This window comes from Lethenteron reissneri, chromosome 46, assembly GCF_015708825.2.
Source record: "Lethenteron reissneri isolate LAM-NWPU_2019-01 chromosome 46, ASM1570882v1, whole genome shotgun sequence".
Taxonomy (NCBI): domain Eukaryota; kingdom Metazoa; phylum Chordata; class Hyperoartia; order Petromyzontiformes; family Petromyzontidae; genus Lethenteron; species Lethenteron reissneri.
Genome location: NC_083824.1, coordinates 5,867,090 through 5,886,548, shown reverse-complemented (window position 1 = coordinate 5,886,548; position 19,459 = coordinate 5,867,090). Strand labels below are relative to the sequence as shown.

General features: G+C 51.5%; 1 protein-coding gene across 2 annotated transcripts; it reads left to right on the top strand.

Annotated features, from left to right (window-relative positions):
- Positions 1-225: 225 nt before the first annotated feature.
- LOC133354203 (uncharacterized) lies at positions 226-18,963 on the top strand. 2 transcript variants are annotated; one of them, XM_061570859.1, is made up of 7 exons: positions 226-620; positions 9,617-9,882; positions 10,470-10,740; positions 12,159-12,452; positions 12,867-12,983; positions 13,710-16,331; positions 17,765-18,963. In XM_061570859.1, exons 2-7 carry the CDS (start codon positions 9,626-9,628, stop codon positions 18,041-18,043), a joined length of 3,840 nt encoding a protein of 1,279 aa, XP_061426843.1. In that variant the 5' UTR covers positions 226-620; positions 9,617-9,625; the 3' UTR covers positions 18,044-18,963. The 2 variants fall into 2 exon arrangements, with proteins under 2 accessions (XP_061426843.1, XP_061426844.1); XM_061570860.1 differs by lacking the exon at positions 12,867-12,983.
- Positions 18,964-19,459: the final 496 nt, after the last annotated feature.

The window sequence follows — 19,459 nt, the reverse complement described above, 5'->3', positions numbered from 1 at the left end:
TGAAATGGATTGGTCCACACCCGAGACAGCTTTCTTTAGAGCCTAGTCTCACATGGTGTTGGACCAGATGACGCCAAAAGCCCCCCCCCCCCCTTGGCAAGTTCAACAAACACACATAATAGTCGTGGCACCTGCCGCCCTCTGGTGGAAATTTCAGAGGCTCGTGGTCTTTATTTTCAGCTCTTGCAGTGGCAGCAGCCGCTCTCTGTGCATCATCGTGTTAAGAAAGAGCCATCATCGTGTTAACCAAAACACACACACGCGTCATTGTGCTCTCACCCCCGACACCAGCATGTGCATTGTGGCTCCTGCTCTACGTTCTCAACGCTACCGTTTCCACACGTGAATGTTACAGGCGAATAATAGGCGCCGTGAAGCGTCGGGATAATTTAGCAAGCGGAGAACAGCGCGATTTGAGCTGTGTATTGAACGATATTAGGTGGAGGGGGGGAGGTTATGGTCGTGTGGTTAGTGGTCTGTATAGCAAGCCAGCATTGCAGCTCGTCACTACGCGTGTGTGTGTTGATTGGCAAGCAAGCCCTCGTTTAGGATGAATACGGTACGTGTCGGCTGCGCAGATTTCTAACTCATAATGGCCACAACCCTCGCTGACGCTCAAGGTAAGCAAATGTGTTTGTTGTTTTGCTGTGGCGATGTACGCGTGCGTCGTGAGAGCTTCGCAGACATTGCACGTCTAGACGTCCAGCCAGCGTGGAAGAGTAGGCCAAAAACACACCCTCTAGAGGGGCTCCCTAGAGCTCCCTCTAGTGGCATGAGCAAGCAATTGCAGGGCTGTACCTTTACATTTACACGTGTATTTAATATGATGTTATCGGCATTGTACATCGGTGATTTGTGTTTGGGTGTTGGTGGATCATGAAGAGATGGGAACGCGCTGTCATCTGGCCCTGTTGGGCCGTGATGGCGCCACTAGGTGGCAGTACAGCAAGTGGATTGCTGAGCTTCCCGTGGAGCAGATTCTGTGAAGCTGAGTGGGTCGGAGACCGGTCAATAGTTGGATGGGCAAGCCCCCCCCCCCCCCCCCCTTGGCAATGAATACCACAGGTTTTCAGGTTGTATCCGTCTGTGCGGAGCTTCAAGCGCTATCCCGGAGTGTTTGTGAGATGTCTCCAGGCTCTCTGGCTTCTTCCCACGAGCATAAAAAACAGCCCACACACAAAGTGAAAAACACAATTTCGATTTAAAGCTTTCGTGACTGCAGGGATTCATCTTCTTGTTTCTTTCGGTAAAGTCACGTAGAAGGGAAGTAATAAAATAATAAAAATAAAACATAATAAAACTATTCTCACGACGTTTCGGCTACAACGCAAGCAGCCGTCTTCAGGTGAAGTTTGGTAGTGTCTCATTCTTCACCTGAAGACGGCTGCTTGCGTTGTAGCCGAAACGTCGTGAGAATAGTTTTATTATGTTTTATTTTTATTATTTTATTACTTCCCTTCTACGTGACTTTACCGAAAGAAACAAGAAGATGAAAAACACAACTTCGAAAACATATAAATACTTAAACATTTATACTTTTTTTTTTAAAACCTATATATTGTGTAATGGTAGCAACACTGGAGTTGCAATCCACAGAGGTCGCCGATTCGATCTCCGGGCACGGCAGTTGAAATGACGAAGCACGTGCATTGTTCACCCAGTAGTATATCATTTTTCTACACTCCAGTAAAGTCTACCTGGTGGTGGGGTGAAGTGTGGGTACTCGTGCCGCCCCTCTCTGGCAAGGACGTGCGGTCAGGGGAGGCAGGGGAGGTACAGCCTCACCTGTTATACTCCAATGAAAATAGCTGTTACGAAAAGTAAAACATAATAAACAAAAAATTATGATTTTTCACTGATCTGTGTTATAAATGTCATTTCTGTACGATTCCAATCATTTTTGTTGTCAAAAACGCCAAATTTGCGGAGATCCGCTGCAAATACAGGGAGAGACGAGAGGTGAGGCAGCGACGAGCTCAGCCTCCCCTCTGATTGTGCAACCCCTCAGTAACTGGATGGAGTGCAGGCAAAGTAGCGCGTGCCTGTTACTATCTCAGTATGTCACCAATGTAATGTTTGTAGACCCCTTCGATTCATGTGCTCGCCTTCCATACTCCAGGTAACTTATTTCACGTATGTGATTAAAGATATTTAGGCTCGCTGGTCTCGTCATGAAACTGCAAATTAAAAAGCACAAGGGGAGGCAGCTATCACATCTGCCTCACTGAGGTGGACGTGTCTAACACGCCCCCCCGAGTCAGGACACGCCCCCTCCGTGAGGCCACGCCCCCTCAGCGAGGACACGCCCCCTCAGTGAGGCCACGCCCCCCTCCGTGTGTGTCTCTGGCTCTAATACCAGCCAGTGCCTCCCCAGCCATTGACCTCACCGCACGTCACTGCCCTCTGGGGAACCCTGTCCGTCAGCCGGTGGCTGACTGGAGCTGCCTGTCGGCACAAATGCCCCACCACCGCTGTGGCACACCGCACTTGTGGTGAATCAACAGGCAGAGGACCCATGCAAGGCGCTTGGCGTTGTTATTAAATTAACCTTATGGCGGGATACTCTTAGGTTGTTTCGGTAAAGTCACGTAGGTAAAAATAAATAATAAAAATACTAATAAAAATAAAATAATAAATCACAACGTTTCGGAGGCAACACAAGTCTCCGTCATCAGGTGGGACCGTCACAGCTAAATTTAATGTATCAAGTGGGGAAAAATCCAAGAGACCAGCTCTTAAATACAAGTTCAGGGGAAGGGGGGGGAGGGGCTTATCTGAATGTGGTAGCCAGGGAATGGAACGGCGGGGGGGGGGGGCTAAAAGGGAACAATGGTGCACATCGACACGGGGTTGTGGCCGGTGTTTGCAGACAAATCCAAATACAAAATGGCAGTACTGTTACACGCTGGGGATGTCAACACTCGGTAAAGTAGAATAGTACCTGTCAAATAAGATGGTACAAATATGTGTAGTTAAATCTTTTTTACATGGGTAATAACATATTTCCAATGATTACTCAGTTTTCAATGATTACTTACTTATGGTGGGACCCCGGGGTCCCGAATAAACGGAAGTCAAAATCGCAATTAAGTGTTCTTTGGGTCTTTCGGTAAAGTCACGTAGAAAAGTTGAAAAAAATAACAAAAAACGACAACGTTTCGGTCACAACACAAGCGGTCGTCATCAGGAGGAGAAAAGAGGAAAGCTGCTGAGGCAGACTGTTTTAAAGGTTTAAACCTCCTGTGTTGTGATCGAAACGTCGTAGTTTTTTGTTGTTTTACCGAATGACCCAAAAAATATTAATTCCTGCGGTCACGAAAGCTTTAAGTCAAGACGTAATACTGGTAGGAACGAAGTGAACCAGCCTACAATAGATTATATTGTCCGTCCGTCCGTCCGTGTAGCAACATCGCCCCCTACTGCAAACACTTGGCATGACCCTACAAAAACCTTTAGACTCAGTGACGCTTTCCTGGCTAAACAAGTGTAACATTCCCTTATAATTCCCTCAGATAGCTTTTAATTAAAACATTTAAATTAATGAGGCTTTCCTGGCTAAACAAGTGTAACATTCCCTTATAATTCCCTGAGATAGCTTTTAATTAAAACTTTTAAATTACAATTTAACTCACAGCGGCCTAAAGCCTACAGCTAGGCCTAAAGCCTCGAACAACGCCTCAAACTCTCCCTTCGTATCGTACCCCCGCGTGTGTGCAACGGAGTTAATGTTTAACAATGTTACATTCCCTGATGTTTTTAAATAGAAACATTTACATTTAAAGCTTTTACATAAATAATTAAAACATTTAAATTAAAAATTAACTCACAGCGGCCTAAAGCCTACAGCTAGGCCTAAAGCCTAGAACTAGGCCTCAAACTCTCCCTTCGTATCATCCGATTAGGTGTAGCAACATCGCCCCCTACTGCAAACACTTGGCAGGACCCTAGAAAAACCTTTAGACTCAGTGGGGCTTTCCTGGCTAAACAAGTGTAATAATACATTATGTTTATATTCTTTGGTTATTCGTTCCTACCAGCCCACCCCGCAGGGTCCTGTTTAAGTAATAAACGCCGCGACCCGCCTGGCGCGGATCGTTCTGTTGTCGCGTCATCCAAGAGGACGAATGCGAAAAAGAAACACAACTTTGAAACTTCGATTAGCGCATCGTGTAGAGCTCGTCGAGAGGAATCGATTGCCGCACCATTCGCCTTCAACAGACATAAAATGACGTCGCAACGCGGTTTATGCGAGAGCCGGGGGCTTATGGGACCCCGAGGTCCCGCCATAAGGTCCTTCTGTTGGTGGTTCTCGTGGTTAAAAGCCCCCGTCTCTGAGTTTGGGGGGCAGATCTTGCTTCGGCAAGCTACTTATCAGAACCGTTCGCTTGATAATTGCTTCTTGTGCTAAGTTTGTGTGTCCTTCCACGCACCTCCGGTCAGCACGGTTGGCGACGTATGGTGCGAAAGAAGTTCGACACGCGTATTTACAGTTCGCAGCCAGATTGCCAGGTCATCAGCGATGCATAAACATTGGTGACCAGTAGGGAGCCATCACTCGACTGCATCCAGGCATTTTGATCAGCCTCTCGTCATATCTTTATTAGATTTTTTATTTCGATTTAAAGCTTTCGTGACTGCAGGGATTCGTCTTCTTGGTTCTTTTGATAAAGTCACGTAGAAGGGAAATAATAAAATAATAAAAATAAATATAATAAAATACAATTCTCACGACGTTTCGGCCACAACGCAAGCAGCCGTCCTCAGGTGAAAAACAGGGCTGTCGGAAAGAATGGACGCTGTCTTTCCGACAGCCCTGTTCTTCACCTGAGGACGGCTGCTTGTGTTGTGGCCGAAACGTCGTGAGAATTGTATTTTAGTATGTTTTTTTTTCTACGTGACTTTTACCGAAAGAACCAAGAAGATAGATTTTAATTATATATTTATGCATGAAATACAAAACTCCGATATCGCGGATCCTATTATCTAGGGGGTTATGTGCGACTTTGCTCCTATTATCCGTGGGGTGGAATATCGTCGATAACCCCTGCGGATAATAGGATGAATTTGCAGTGCCGACTCCTCTTATGCGTGGACATGTGGCGATGAGGAAGCCGCTTCGCTATACAATATGGGTAAAATCGCGGATAACAGGAAGACCGTAGATCCGCCGATAATACGAAGTTTTGCAGACCCTACAGCTGCCATGATAACAGGAATCGCGGATAATGAGGCTGTGGATAAGAGGAGTTCGCCTGTAATGTAGCACCCCAGAGGAGGTTCATGTTGTAACCCCGAGGCGCACAGAGGATGGACACTGCCTCCCGACCATCTCGAACGTGTGTGATGATCATGAGCAGAGAGGATTGAAGACCCCAAAGACAAGCTCTAGGTGGTATCGTCGGCCTTGACCAGGGCAAAAACGCTGAGATGTAGGCCATGATTACACCTCTGCTGTGAAAGACGCGCAAGGGAAAATGGAATCTGGGCAGTACCTCCCTTACCTGAAACACACACACATAAATGTGCTACAAAGACACAATCACAGATGTAGACAAATACAGCCATACACAATGCACACAAGATATACGAGTCACAGACATGCATACGCAAGAACATGCATACACACACACTATAACACCTACAATCACACCAATACCAATACCCAGCGCCATTCGCCACCAAGTGGTGGTGACGTTACCACAGCGCCTGTACCAGGCTAGGTTCACGTTGAGGCCACTTGAAGTGTCGAAGGCTCGCTACCAGCAGGAGGTCTCGGGACAGACCCAGCAGGTGCCATGGGTTGGCTAACTGAGATGACTGGGAGATGCACCACCTCTGCCCCCCAAATGTGCCAACTTGTATTTTAGTCGCCCAGCGCTCCGCTCGTTGTTGTGAGCGTCGCTCCTCTGTCCCCCGTTGTTGCTAGAGGGGCGACTGCCTCCAACTACCCAGTCGCGTCCTTATATACATACAAACACATGCAGACACATGCAGACACATGCACAGACGTACAGGATTGATTACACACATTGACAGAGATACGTACACACGAATCACAGAGGTGCACACATGGACAGACATTGATAGATAAAGGCTTGGGATGTGTTCCAAATACTTGGGTTATTCAAAACACTTTTCGGGTAAAATGCTGTCTGCCTAAAAATAATCGGATGATGGTACCGGATACACTTTGTGGGATAGATTCTAAAACATGGCATTGAGTAACGCCAATATTTGTTCGCACGAAGACATTTTATTTGGTGTCTTCTTGCAGGAACTAAACGATCCCAAATTGGCCCTGTGAAAATCCACGGCTCGAAAATAATCAGACACCATGATAACACAGAAAAAAGCCTACACAGGGTTCTGTTAGCGAGCACCTATTAAGACCAGGATCGCATGCCAGGGGGTGGTATGTTCCGCACCATGCCCAGCGCAGCCTTTGTCTCCCCAGTGCCAATGTTCACCCGCTGCACCAGGTACTAATTTGAGGCTGAGTAGACCCAGGGGGAGGCCCAGGATCGGTTCAAATCATCGTCACCGATGTTGGCCGTGAGCGGGAATCGGGTTCGTAGCGCAGGGGCGCTGACCGACACACTCCAGCTCACAACAACCGCAATTCGCCACTAAGTGGCGGTGTCATCACCACGACGCTTGTGCCAGGCTAGGTGCACCTTGAGGCCACGTGAAGTGTCGAACGCCCGCTGGCAGGAGGTCACGGGGCAGACCCAGCAGGTGCCACGGGTCGACTGACTGAGATGACCGAGACGACTGGCTGATGCACCACCTGTGCCCCCTATTCTGCCAACTTGCTGCGCTTTAGCCACCCGGCGCTCCGCTCGTTGTTGTGAGCGTCGCTCCTCCGCCCTCCGTTGTTGTTGGAGGGCGACTGCCTCCAACTGCCCAGTAGCCTCAAGGTGCACCTAGCCTGGCACTGCCCAGTAGCGTCCTTCACGAGCCTCCTCCACTGAGGCCGATCTTGACACCGCTGGGACCAGTCATCGGCAAGTCCACTCAGCTCCACGTCCTCCTGTACCACATCACTCCATCTCTTCTCTAGCCCGTGCAGATCCTATTTAGCCCCCTCGATCCGGCCGAACAAAAGCTGTTTAGGCATGCGGTGGCTGGGCATGCGGGCTACATGGCCCAGCCAACGCAGCCTTGCCTGCCGGAGGAGCTCACCGATGGGACTTTGCCCAGATCTTTCAAGGATTTGTGAGCTCCTCACTCCAGCTCACACATACACGCACACACATCACATGTACACACAGGCACACGTGCAAATAGACACGGACATACACAGCCGTACGCTCCACACAGGTCTAACACACACATACGGGCATTGCATTGAATCTGTATACATTATAATTAATGCAGAAAATGTGCCAGACATATCAGCCTCTCTCTTTCTCTATGCCCCTCTCTCTGTCTCTCCCCAGACTAAAGGGGCAGCATTAACCCATGATACTGAATGCTGACATGGGGAGTCATAGTCTTTACCTATGAATGGGAAGGCATTTGATTTATTTAAAGCAGAGTGGAGCTCGAAGTGATGTAGATTTGGGGTGTTTTTGGCCATAATCTAAGCCAGTTTGCCTGTACACAAGACATCTTGCTGATCATTAGGCACTGCCATTGCTTATCTTGTTGCCATGGCAACTCACGCCCTCTCGTCTCCATGGCAATGGTCTCCATAGCAACTGAGCCTACTGTAGCGTAGTGCAGAGTCAGTTTAATATTTGTGTTCTAATTGCAGTGTCATTTATTGTTGCTATCATTGCTGTGATGGCATTTGCAGTAGTATTGTTAACTCTGGAATAATATCTGTGTTGTGTTTGAGTTGTGGCAACGCGTTGTGTGAACGGTTGATCATTCTAAATCAGTTCACTGCGGCACGGACTGGCTTTGGTGGAGTGGACCAACCCTCACACTTACCACCAAAAATACCACCATAAATACCACCACAATCACCAGAACCATCGTTAGCACCACCACCAGCCATATCGCCATAAACACGACCACCACCACAATCGCCAGAACCATCGTTAGCACCAGCAGCACCACCACCAGCCATGTCATCATGACCACTGTCGCCACCGCCACCACTATCACACAACCACTACCACCACCGTCAGCTTATACAAAGTACAATCATTTATACTTGACCGTATTAATTACGAAATAGTGCTCAAAGCAATAGGTTCATTTGGCGATTACATTTCTGTTCGTTAAAAAAAAATGTTAAACATACAATTTAACCTGCCATTTTGAACATTATTTTAGGTTTATTAAATCGCGTTTCACAATTTCAAGGTCACAAGTTCAAATCATGGGATCAGGGGTAAGCTTAGATCACCATCCATCCCATCAAGGGTCGATACATTCAGTACCACTCCTGGATAAGTCAAATGTGCGAGTTCTGTGGATGGACTTACCCCTGTCAGGGCAATGTGGAATTTCCACCACTGATCCAGGGCTGTGATCAGGAGATTGAGCGGGCACGTTTTGAATGTAACACGATGTTCACAATCTTCCATCCTGCAGAAATAATTGTGGTGACTGACACTTGAAAGGATTAAATATTTATACTTACTGTAGTAATTACACGCTACAATCCATATTTCAATTATCATTAAAGTACATATTTAATGACAATAAAGTAATAATTTAAATGCATCGATCATCGGCGGCTTTGCTATCTAAATAAAATATAATGTGAATTAATGAGCAATGCATAACTACCGCATATTTTACACATTCATTATTTCACGGGAAAAAGGTGCACCAGTTTCAACTTCGCTGGGTCTCATCAGCACTCTGTGATCAGCTAAGCCGTTGCGCCTGAGTAGCCCAATGTTAAATGCCAGGGTCATCCATGAACATTTGTGTGATTCATTGTTAATTTCTGAGGTTTATAGGGCCAGATGAATAATGTTTTAGGATACTAATAGTTCAGTGTTAATACTTAAGGCTCCATTTACTCTTATTAGGGTGCATTGTTATTTTCTGAAGCTCATCGAGCCAGACAAAGGCACCTATACGATTCCTATCGTTCGTTATTATATCTTTGACAAGCGGAAGTACATTTCAAAATCAGTGCAGTTGCATGCAGCCTCTTCGTGGTAACAATAACAACAATATCAAACACGGACAATAAAACTTGTAAATATTGTACTTTGCTAAACGAGACACAATCATATACACAATAGCTGTACAGGTATCATCGTCAATCGGTGGCATAGTTAACGACATCATCAGCTCAGGGGGGCTGCGGCAATGGGTTCAGGTGTGGGGTCATCCAATATTGTGATTGGTCTCGCACCTAGAGGCTGTTCTATATCGCGGCTCCGCTTTGCCGAATCGCATCATCGTTGCGCTCACGGTCTCGAGCACTTAACGCTGTAGGGGCACTCCGTTTTAAATGAGTTGTTCGTGTTGTTCTTCGACACTGTTGTTGAAAACAAATCTCATGGTGGTTATCAAGGTGGGGGGGGGGGGGGTTGGGGGAAGGGAGCCCGGGCAACTCGTAGCTTTGGCCACCAGGGGGTGAGGGTGCAGGAGGGTAAGTAAGGCCCCCCCACGCTCGTCACGCCACTGATCGTCGATGCATCCCTAGCAGCGAGCCATGGATCTCAGCGCGGATGACACGGGCTACTACGGCCGCGCCAGCTCCTTGTCCGCTGCCGGTGCGACAGCGGGAGCGCGATGCGAGCCCGAGCCGTCGGCGGGGAGCGCCGCGAGAGGGGGGCCCCCTGCGATCGGCAGTAGGGGGCCCCAGGTTAGCGGCGAGGGCGAAGACGAGAGCGACGTGGATGTGGACGACGTCGAGCGAGGAGGAGCGCCGCAGGACGAGCCCATGTTGGGCGTGCAGGAGCAAGGGTGGTAAGGAAGACGTCGTCGTGAAATTGTCGGAGTTGAAATCCATGGCTGGGCAGCAGTGGAAGGAAGCAGCGTCATCATCACCATCTGGGACCACAGCAAAGTTGTTAGCTTGACTGTGATGTGATTCGTAATCGGAAAGTGTCACGTCGTCATTGACGGCACGGCTGTGACGTCACCATCATTGGGCTGCCTTATTACACCCATTGGCACGAGCTGAATCGTAATTGTCAGCGACATCAACATTCCCTTCACAGTCAGCGACAGCACCATCAGCAGCAGCAAGCATCAACATCAAGTGTGAAAAAATAGGAATAAGTTTGACCCTTTCATCAACATCAATTCGATCAGAACCCTCAGCAGCAGCATCTCTACCATCATCACCATCATCATTCTAACATCAACCCTCAGCGGCAGCATCTCTACCATCATCACCATCATCACCATCCTAACATCAAGCCTCAGCGGCAGCATCTCCACCACCATCACCATCACCACCATCCTAACATCAGAACCCTCAGCAGCAGCATCTCTACCATCATCACCACCACCATCCTAACATTCACGACGCCTGTCTTTGCGATGGCCAGGCCGATGGAGCAGAATGCGTGCGACAGCGACGACGGCGATGATGACGACGATGACGACGACAATGGTTACGATGGTGGTGGTGTTGGTGTGGAGGAGGCCTCGCGCAAGCCTCATCTGGAGGCGCCGTCGTGGAGCCGCGAGCTCCGCGATGTGGTGGTGGCGCCGTTCACGGAGAGCGCCGGTCCCAGTCACGGCCTCCCGCTCGACGCCTCCGTGCTTGACTACTTCATGCTCTTCTGGCCAGATCGTCTGATCGACGTCTTCACTCAGGTCGGGCGGGAAACTCTTAAAGCCCTTTCCTTTCTGTTGGTTTTTTTTTTTGTGTTGGCCAAGCGCGACGCCTGAATGGCAGCCCCGATATAAACCAAAAAAAAACACAATGCTTTCCTTACCGCTTTCTTTTTTAGTCAGTTCGATATCTGACCACAGCCAACGTAACCGCATCGAACACCTTTCACTTTTTGCACCAAGTTCGCTTCCTCACCATGGCTCGAACAAAAGTGGCGGGTGATATCTGGACCGGTCCTGCACACTCCTGATGCTTTTGCCACGCGACTCCCTCTTTATCCGCGGATCGATTGTGCCCGATGTGGGGGCCTAATCTGGAAGACGACATTTGGATTTTACTGGTGCCAGTAAATGAGCGAGTGAGTGAGTGGGCCACTAACTGACTGAGTGAATACGTAACTGCGTGACTGAATTATTAACTGAGTGACGAAGCGACTGAGTGACTGAACTAGTAACTGATTGAATAAGTAACTGAGTGACTGATTGAGTGTGCGACTGAGTGAATGGGCCACTGAGCAACTGAGTGAATGAGCTACTGCCCGACCTAGTTACGGGTTAACCGAGTACTCTCCTTCGTATGGCTGACACTGGTGTCGAGCGACAGCTTTAATTTCACATCGGGTCGGCTGAGCCACTTCATTGCGTCGGGAGTAGCGGGGTGGACTGTCTCTGCATGGACACCCCCTTCGTGTTTGTGAACCGGACGTCGAGTCGTTTCACCTTCCGTGACCTGTCCTGGGTGACCCACGGCCACCGCACAACGGAGAGTTTTGAACGTCCTAATTTGAGCATCATCGAGAATCCGCATTGTCGGCTGCCGCCGCTGCCACTGCCACAGTTTTGTGCAGCGGATGCGGTCTGGGGTTGTGTCAAATCTGTTTTGCGCTCGGGTTTTCCATGATTTCAGGCGGTCGTGACTTCTTGTAAACTCCATTTGGCCTTTCCGAGCACCATTGATGACTGTTACATTCTTTTTATAGCTTTATATTGGTGATTTTGAAAACGTTTTGGTTTAGCCATGTTTGTTTGTTGTAGTACAGAGTTCGCCTGATAAATTTAATCTACATTGTCTCATGGTTGTTATCGTTTGACTTGCATCCCACTGGGATTTTTTGCACACAGCGTTGAAATGCGGTGTTTTTTCTGGAAGACTTTGCTGTTTTTTTCCAGAATTTTTCTGTGGCGTGTAGTCACTTTAAGATGTCTCTTGTTCATGTTTTTGTTTTGTTGCGGTTGCACCCGAGTCAAGAGCCGCATGGCTCACAGGGTTATACCTAACAAGTGAAAAAACCGAAATTAAAAAACCACCATCATTACGCTCGTCGTCATCGTCATTGTCGACGGTCAACCGAGTGACCGAGCGAACGGACGACTGTCGCTACCCACCCACCCTCGCACAGGAAACCAATCGCTACGCCGAGCAGAAAATCGCCGAGAGCGGCAAAGCTGACCCGCTCTGGTCGCCCACGACGTCTCGCGAGATGAAAGCCTTCTTCGCCGTGGCCATCATGATGGGCATCAAGGACCTGCCGCGCGTTTGGTGCTACTGGTCGGGCAACCCGGCGCTGCGCTGCGAGTGGGTGTCCGGCACCATGACCCACACGCGCTACTCGAAGGTCAGCCAGTACCTGCACGCGCGCAACAACGTGGGGACGCCCGCTCGCGGCCAGCGGGGATACGACCCCATCTACAAGGTGAGCGCGGTGGTGAGTGTGATGATATGGCTGGCGGTGGTGGTGCTGGTGGTGCCAAAGGCGCCGTCCATAAATGACGTCACGCGATTTTGGACGATTTTTGACCCCCCCCTCGTCACACAGCGTCACAAAAAGTCAGATCCCCCCTCAAATATGACGTCACAAAGCTCTGCCCCCCCCCCCCAAAAATAAAACATGCTTCAAATCGCTTTAAACTATTGTCATTGTAGTGCGTATTTAATGTGGCGCTGCACTCTGACGTTGTAGGAGAAAACATTTATTAAAAAGTATATTTAATTAAGTAGAACGTGTTGTCTATATTTATTTAAAGGTGCGCATTTTGATGTGACGTTACATTTCTCAACCCCCCCTCGTCACACATCGTCACAAATGTCTGACCCCCCCCCCCCCCAGGTGCGTGACGTCATTTATGGACGGCCCCAAAGGTGGTTGGGCTTGGTGGTCGTGCTGCTTATGGTGGTGGTAGTGCTAGTGGCACTGGTGCTGATGGTGGCAGGGCTCATGCTAAAGGTGGTGCTTATGCGTGTGTGTGTGTGCTGCGCGTGTGTGTGTGCTACACGTGTCTGTTTATGTCTGCTACACGTGTCTGTGTGTGTTTGCTACGCGTGTCTGTGTGTGCCTTCATATGTGTTCGCTAACAGCATTTGCCCCAATAGTCTGTGAAGGCTATAGGGAGGATCTTTGTCTTTGTTACAAGGCCTACGTGTGTGGGTTACAAGGTGTATTCGTGGAATGTGTTGCTGCTGGAAGGTTTATGATGGCACGATAGGGTAAGCGACTTGGAGGTTCTTCAAAGGAATAGAGAGTGGGAGGAACGCGTCGTAGATGGAGTCAGCAAGAGGAGATGGTTTGTTTTCGTTTGCGTTTCCATCGTGTGCATTTTAAACATAGTTGGTGATGCTGCTTTTCCTGCTGCTTCTGCTTCTGTTGCTTCTCCTGCTTCTCCTGCTGCATCTCCTGATTCTGCTGTCGATTATTCTATTCTGCTGCTGCTTCTCCTGTTGCTTCTCCTGCTTCTCCTGCTGCTTCTGCTTATTCTCCTGCTTCTTCTGTTGATTTTCCTTCTCCTGCTTCTGCTGTCGATGATTCCCCTGCTTCTCCTGCTGCCTCTCCTGCTTCTGCTGCTACTTCTGCTGCTGCTGCCTTTTCTGCTGCTTGCTGCTGCTACTTCTGCTGCTGCCTCTCCTGCTGCTGCTTGCTGCTGCTACCGCTGCTTGACACCCGCGGCGCCCCCAGGTGCGCAACGTGGTGGAGGAGGTGCGCGCCAACTTCTCGCGCCACTACTCCCCGCGGCGCGAGCTCAGCGTGGACGAGGGCATGATCCCCTTCAAGGGGCGCCTCTTCTTCAAGCAGCACATGCCCGCCAAGCCCACCAAGTGGGGCGTCAAGGTGTGGGAGCTGTGCGAGGCGCAGACCGGCTACTGCCTCAACTTCGACATCTACACCGGGCGCTCCGCCTACGGCGCTGCCACGACTGCAGATGCCGCCGGTGACGGCGGTGGCGCTTGTGGTGATATGGCGAGCGGTGGTGGTGGTGGCGCTTGTGATGGTGATGGTGCTAGTGGTGCCAACGGTGGTAGGGCTGGTGGTGGTGGTGGTGCTAGTGACACTGGTGCGTATGGTGGCAGGGTTCATGGTAGTGGTGGTGCTTGTGGTGATATGGCGAGCGGTGGCGGTGGTGGTGACGTTTGTGATGGTGGTGCCAATAGTGGTAGGACTGGTGGTGGTGGTGCTACTTATGGTGGTGCTGCTGCTAGTGGCGCTGGTGCTTTTGGTGGCAGGGCTCATGGTACTGACGGTGCTCATGGTGATACGGTTAGCTGTGGTGGTGGTGTTGGCACTTGTGGTGCTAGTGGTGCCAATAGTGGTAGGACTGGTGGTAGTGCTGCTTATGGTGGTGGCAGTGCTAGTGGCGCTGGTGCTTTTGGTGGCAGTGCCGACGGCCGTGGCGGCGCTGGCGCTGTTAACGGTAGAGCTGTTGGTGCTGTCAGCACTGCTTGTGCTGGCGGTGCTCAGTGTGCGGCTGCTTGTGTTTACTCCCGAAGTCAGGGCAGTGCTCACAGCGATGGGGCTGCTAGCGTCACTATCCGTGCTGCTCACCAGACAACTGGTGCTGGTGCCGACTGCAGCGCTGCAGGTGCTACCGCCCTTGGAGGTGGCACTGTTGCTGCTTTTGCCCACGGTGCCGCTGCCATTGCTGCGGGTGCCACACGTGCAGCTGGTGGGACTCTGGCTGGTCGTGTTGGTGGTGGTGACATCGGTGGTGCTTATGATGGTGGTTGTGGTGGCATCGGTGGTGCTTATGATGGTGGTTGTGGTAGCATCGGTGGTGCTTATGATAGTGGTGGTGGTGGTGGCATCGGTGATGCTTATGATGGTGGTTGTGGTGGTGGTGGCATCACTGATGCTTATGATGGTGGTTGGGGTGGCATTGGTGATGTTTATGATGATGGCGGTGGTGGTGGCATCGGTGATATTCGTGATGGTGGTGGTGGCATCGGTGATGCTTATGATGGTGGTTGTGGTAGCATCGGTGGTGCTTATGATAGTGGTTGTGGTGGCATCGGTGATGCTTATGATGGTGGTTGTGGTGGTTGTGGCATCGGTGATGCTTATGATGGTGGTTGTGGTTGTGGTGGCATCGGTGATGCTCATAACAGTGGTGGTGGTGGTGGTGGCATCGGTGGTGCTGCCCATGGTGGTCTTAGCAGTCGCCCCGCTGGTGCCGATGACGCTGTCGGCGGTGCTGACGAAGCAGCGGACGATTCTGGCGTTCGCGGAGCTGCCGGCGCTGCGCTCGCCGGCGCAGGCGGCGGCACTTGCGGCCCCGCTGGTGCCGGTGGCGGCAGCCTTGATGGACGCACCACATCGGCTGGCGGCGCTCGCCACCTTGCCGCCGATGCGAGCGTGACCGCTTGCGGCATCCCGTCCAACGGCGCCGCTCGCTGCGTCGACGGCACTCCTCCCCGTGGCCTCGTCGAGAGTAGCTCGACTGCTCGTGGTATCCCCAGTAGCGCTGCTCACAGGATCGGCCATGGTAGTGCTCGCAGCGCCGGGAACCGTGTTCCCCTTAGCGTCGTCAGTGTTGCCGCTCGGAGCATCGGCGGTTACACTTCTCACAGTACCAGCAGTAGCGCTGCTCCAACTGTCGGGAATTGTACTGCTCATAGCGTGACTGATCGTACTGCTCAGAGCGTCACCAATAGTACTGCCCATAGCGTCACCGACAGCACCGCTCACAGCACCAGCAACGCGGCTCCTCGCACCACGATGCTCGCCGCTGTCGCCACCCCCGCGCCGGCGGAGTCCGGCAGCCTGGGCTACCGCGTCGTCATGAGCCTCACCCGCTCCTACTGGCACCGCAACCACCACCTCTACTTCGACCGCTACTTCTCCTCGCCGGCGCTCCTCGAGGACCTGCGCTCCCGCTGCGGCACCTACGCCTGCGGCACCGTCAGCCTGAGCCGCCGGGGACTGCCGCCGCCCGCCCGGGAGGTCGCGTCGCTGCTCCGCCACCGCGGCGACGTCGCGTTCTTCCAGAAGGGTGGTCTCGTGCTGTCGGTGTGGCGTGACAAGCGCGTGGTGGCGACGCTCTCCACCAACCAGGACCCTCGCATGGTGCGCCCCGTGGACGAGGGTCCCATCAAGCCGGCGCCCGTGGTGCACTACAACAGGTTCATGGGCGGCGTCGACCGCTCGGACCAGTACCGGAGCTACTACGCGGTGGGGCGCGCCTCCAAGAAGTGGTGGCGCTACATCGTGTGGTTCCTGCTCAACCTGAGCATCGTCAACGCCTGGCTGCTCTACCGCGAGTCCCCGCACGAGCCTCCCATGCCCAAGAATTACGACCACTTCCAGGTCACTTTAACGCGTGGTAGTCGCGGGGGGTTCGATCGCGTGACGTGTGAATGTGTCGTCAAATCCTGCCACCACCCGACGTGGCCAATTAGTAAGACGGAAGCAGGAGGGTTTCTCCACAACTCTGGTGATGCGAGTTGTAATTACTGGCGAAACATCACGGTGACTCGAATTGTAAATGGTGTGGGTTTTACTCTCCAACCCACCGGTGTGCTTTACTGTTAACGAATTGGCATGTTTTGTTTAGGTGAGAAACCTTACTTGTGTCGGGTGGTGGCGGGTTTAACGACACAGCTATATTATGGACCACTTACAGGTTAAGGCTTAGGCCTTAACACGTAGGCTTTATAACACCACGTAGTAGTAGGCTTTCGCGTCACACGGAATTTTCTCCGGGTCCTCCGGGTTTTCCCCTCCACATTTGGAATCAACATCACGCGCTTAAGAGTATTTGGCTGCTATACACTTCCACACGATAAGCCACTTCGTTGAGCTATCATTTGTGATAGCCAGGTCGCTTCTTAAAAAAGAGCTAGATAGGAGCTCAGTGGGGCCTTACCTAGTAAAATACTTTAGCTTGTGACCTCTGTTTAGTTGCTGGCCGCTTGGCAATTTGGTACTTTGTGCCTGTGTTCAGCAACTAGCCGAGCGGTGGTGGCTACGCACGTGACCTTTAAACCCTCCCTGCGGAGACGAGGGTTGGTGGATCAACCAGAAGTTCCGAAACTCCCTGCCCGTGAGCGTCGGGGTGTAATAACCCTGCGTCGCAGTACAGCAAAAGTGAACTCTATCTGTTGCCCCCTCGCACACGTGGTTTTTCTCCAGACGCTCCGATTTCCTCCCACATGCACGCTCATTGAGCGGCTGAAAACATTTAAAATATACAGAGGACCGCAGAGATTGGGCAGCTGTTTGGTATCGCCGGTTCACCGCCCTGGCCGCTGCCTTCCCGCCCGCTCTGCGGTTCCTCTTTGAGAGCGAGCGGCGAGTCACAAGTCATTTGCTTAACTAATTAATCATCTCAGGATCTTTATTTAGACGGGAGGAATCCGATGATGTCCAGTGTGGTGCGGGTCAGCATAGCCGGCGCGAATTGTCACGTGAATCGTCACGAGGTGGGGACAGGTCGGCTAAATAGACAACAATAACAATAATAAACTCCGGAGATGATGAGCGTCTACTCTCCCCGCAGCAATGTACGGCAACACGTAGCGGAGTGCACGATTTACACGTCCCATTCATCACGGGTAAGCTCACGCTGGCCACATGAGGAAGTGACAACGGCAGACAATGCAACAACATAAAACCGATGGGAATTTTAAAAAAATGAGAAAATGGCAAGCAGGTAACTAAATATGAAAAGTAATCAATTAAACCGCTGTTGACTTGACCGATCGACTGACCCCCCTTTCACTCCCTGCCCCCCGCCGCAGTTCCGCGTCGACCTGGCGGAGCAGCTGCGCGGAGGTCACCGACGCATGGGGCACCACAAGGGCAAGCGATCACGCCAGGTGGTGTCCTACGTGAGCGCCGAGAACATGTCGGCGCACCGGCTGGTCCGCACCGCCCGCGGCAAGAAGGTGTGCCGCCTGTGCTCCCGGCACGGCCGCAAGACGCGCGCCGGGCGCCAGGTGCAGACGTCGTTCGGCTGCGGCATCTGCGACGTGCCGCTGTGCCGCTTTGGCTGCTTCCGCGACTTCCACCAGGTGTAAAGGGGTTCGCAGGGGGAATGAGTTGACGGTGGGCGCGTGGAGCGAGTGATGGTCGCAGGGGAATGAGTTGACAGTTGATGCTCAGATCGAATGACGGTCGCAGTGGAATGAGTTGATGGTCGACGCGCGGAGCGAGTGACGGTCGACGCACGGAGCGAGTGACGGTCTCACAGTGGAATGAGTTGACGGTCGACGCGCGGAGTGAGTGACGGTCTCACAGTGGAATGAGTTGATGGTCGACGCGCGGAGCGAGTGACGGTCGACGCACGGAGCGAGTGACGGTCTCACAGTGGAATGAGTTGATGGTCGATGCGCGGAGCGAGTGACGGTCGACGCACGGAGCGAGTGACGGTCTCACAGTGGAATGAGTTGATGGTCGACGCACGGAGCGAGTGACGGTCTCACAGTGGAATGAGTTGATGGTCGATGCGCAGAGCGAGTGAAGGTCGCAGGGGGAATGAGTTGATGGTCGACGAGCAGAGCGAGTGACGGTCGGTGGGGAATGAGTTGATGGTCGACGAGCAGAGCGAGTGACGGTCGCAGGGGGAATGAGTTGATGGTCGACGCGCGGAGCGAGTGACGGTCACAGGGGAATGAGTTGATGGTCGACGAGCAGAGCGAGTGAAGGTCGCAGGGGAATGAGTTGATGGTCGACGAGCGGAGCGAGTGAAGGTCGCAGGGGAATGAGTTGATGGTCGACGAGCGGAGCGAGTGAAGGTCGCAGGGGAATGAGTTGATGGTCGACGCGCAGAGATGAGGTGAATGAAAGAGATGACAGCTAGCGATGGGGGCGAATCTGTGGTGATGCGTGAAATCGGTGAAAGCGAAATTGATGACTGTAAATGATGATGAATGGATTGAATGAATGGAAGAAATGAGTGATGACCATGAATATAAAGAGGGAACAGTAGCCTGTTGGTGATTAATGTGGGGGGGAGATTCAGGGGGTGGTCTTGGGGTGAGCGAGGGAAAAGACGTGAGTTTTGAGTGAGGAGCGGAAGCCAGTGAGCGAAGGGTACTCCTGAAACATTGCCTTGAGACTTGGTGTAAATTATAACGTATGAATTATAATTAGTGAATTATAATTTTTTTATTATCGTAAAGTATAATTTAACTTGTAAATTTAATGTAATTTGTAAATTTATTTAGTAAATCATAATTTGTAATTCACAGGCCCATGCGTAATCCACTACTGGGATGAAGGTGTCCCCATGGGTGTCGGTTATGGGAGTCGTTTGACCATACTTCACCGCGCTGGTCAGTACGGGGTTGGTGAAGGGGGTGGGTGCCCACCACGGCCAGTTCAGATATCACTCCGCCACTGATGTTAGCCATGGCAGTGACGCAGGGTGCCACGGTGGCGAGATGTTAACTCCCTCGCCTAGTAAACAGGAGGTCGTGGGTTCGATCCCGACC

What these genes read in the sequence shown, in the direction of transcription:
- LOC133354203 (XM_061570859.1), top strand. Translation starts at nt 9,626, where the DNA reads ATGGATCTCAGCGCGGATGACACGGGCTACTACGGCCGCGCCAGCTCC. An exon ending in GATACGACCCCATCTACAAG is followed by an intron (nt 12,453 to 12,866) that starts GTGAGCGCGGTG and finishes CCCCCCCCCCAG; the next exon opens with GTGCGTGACGTCATTTATGG. An exon ending in TGGCAGGGCTCATGCTAAAG is followed by an intron (nt 12,984 to 13,709) that starts GTGGTGCTTATG and finishes CGGCGCCCCCAG; the next exon opens with GTGCGCAACGTGGTGGAGGA.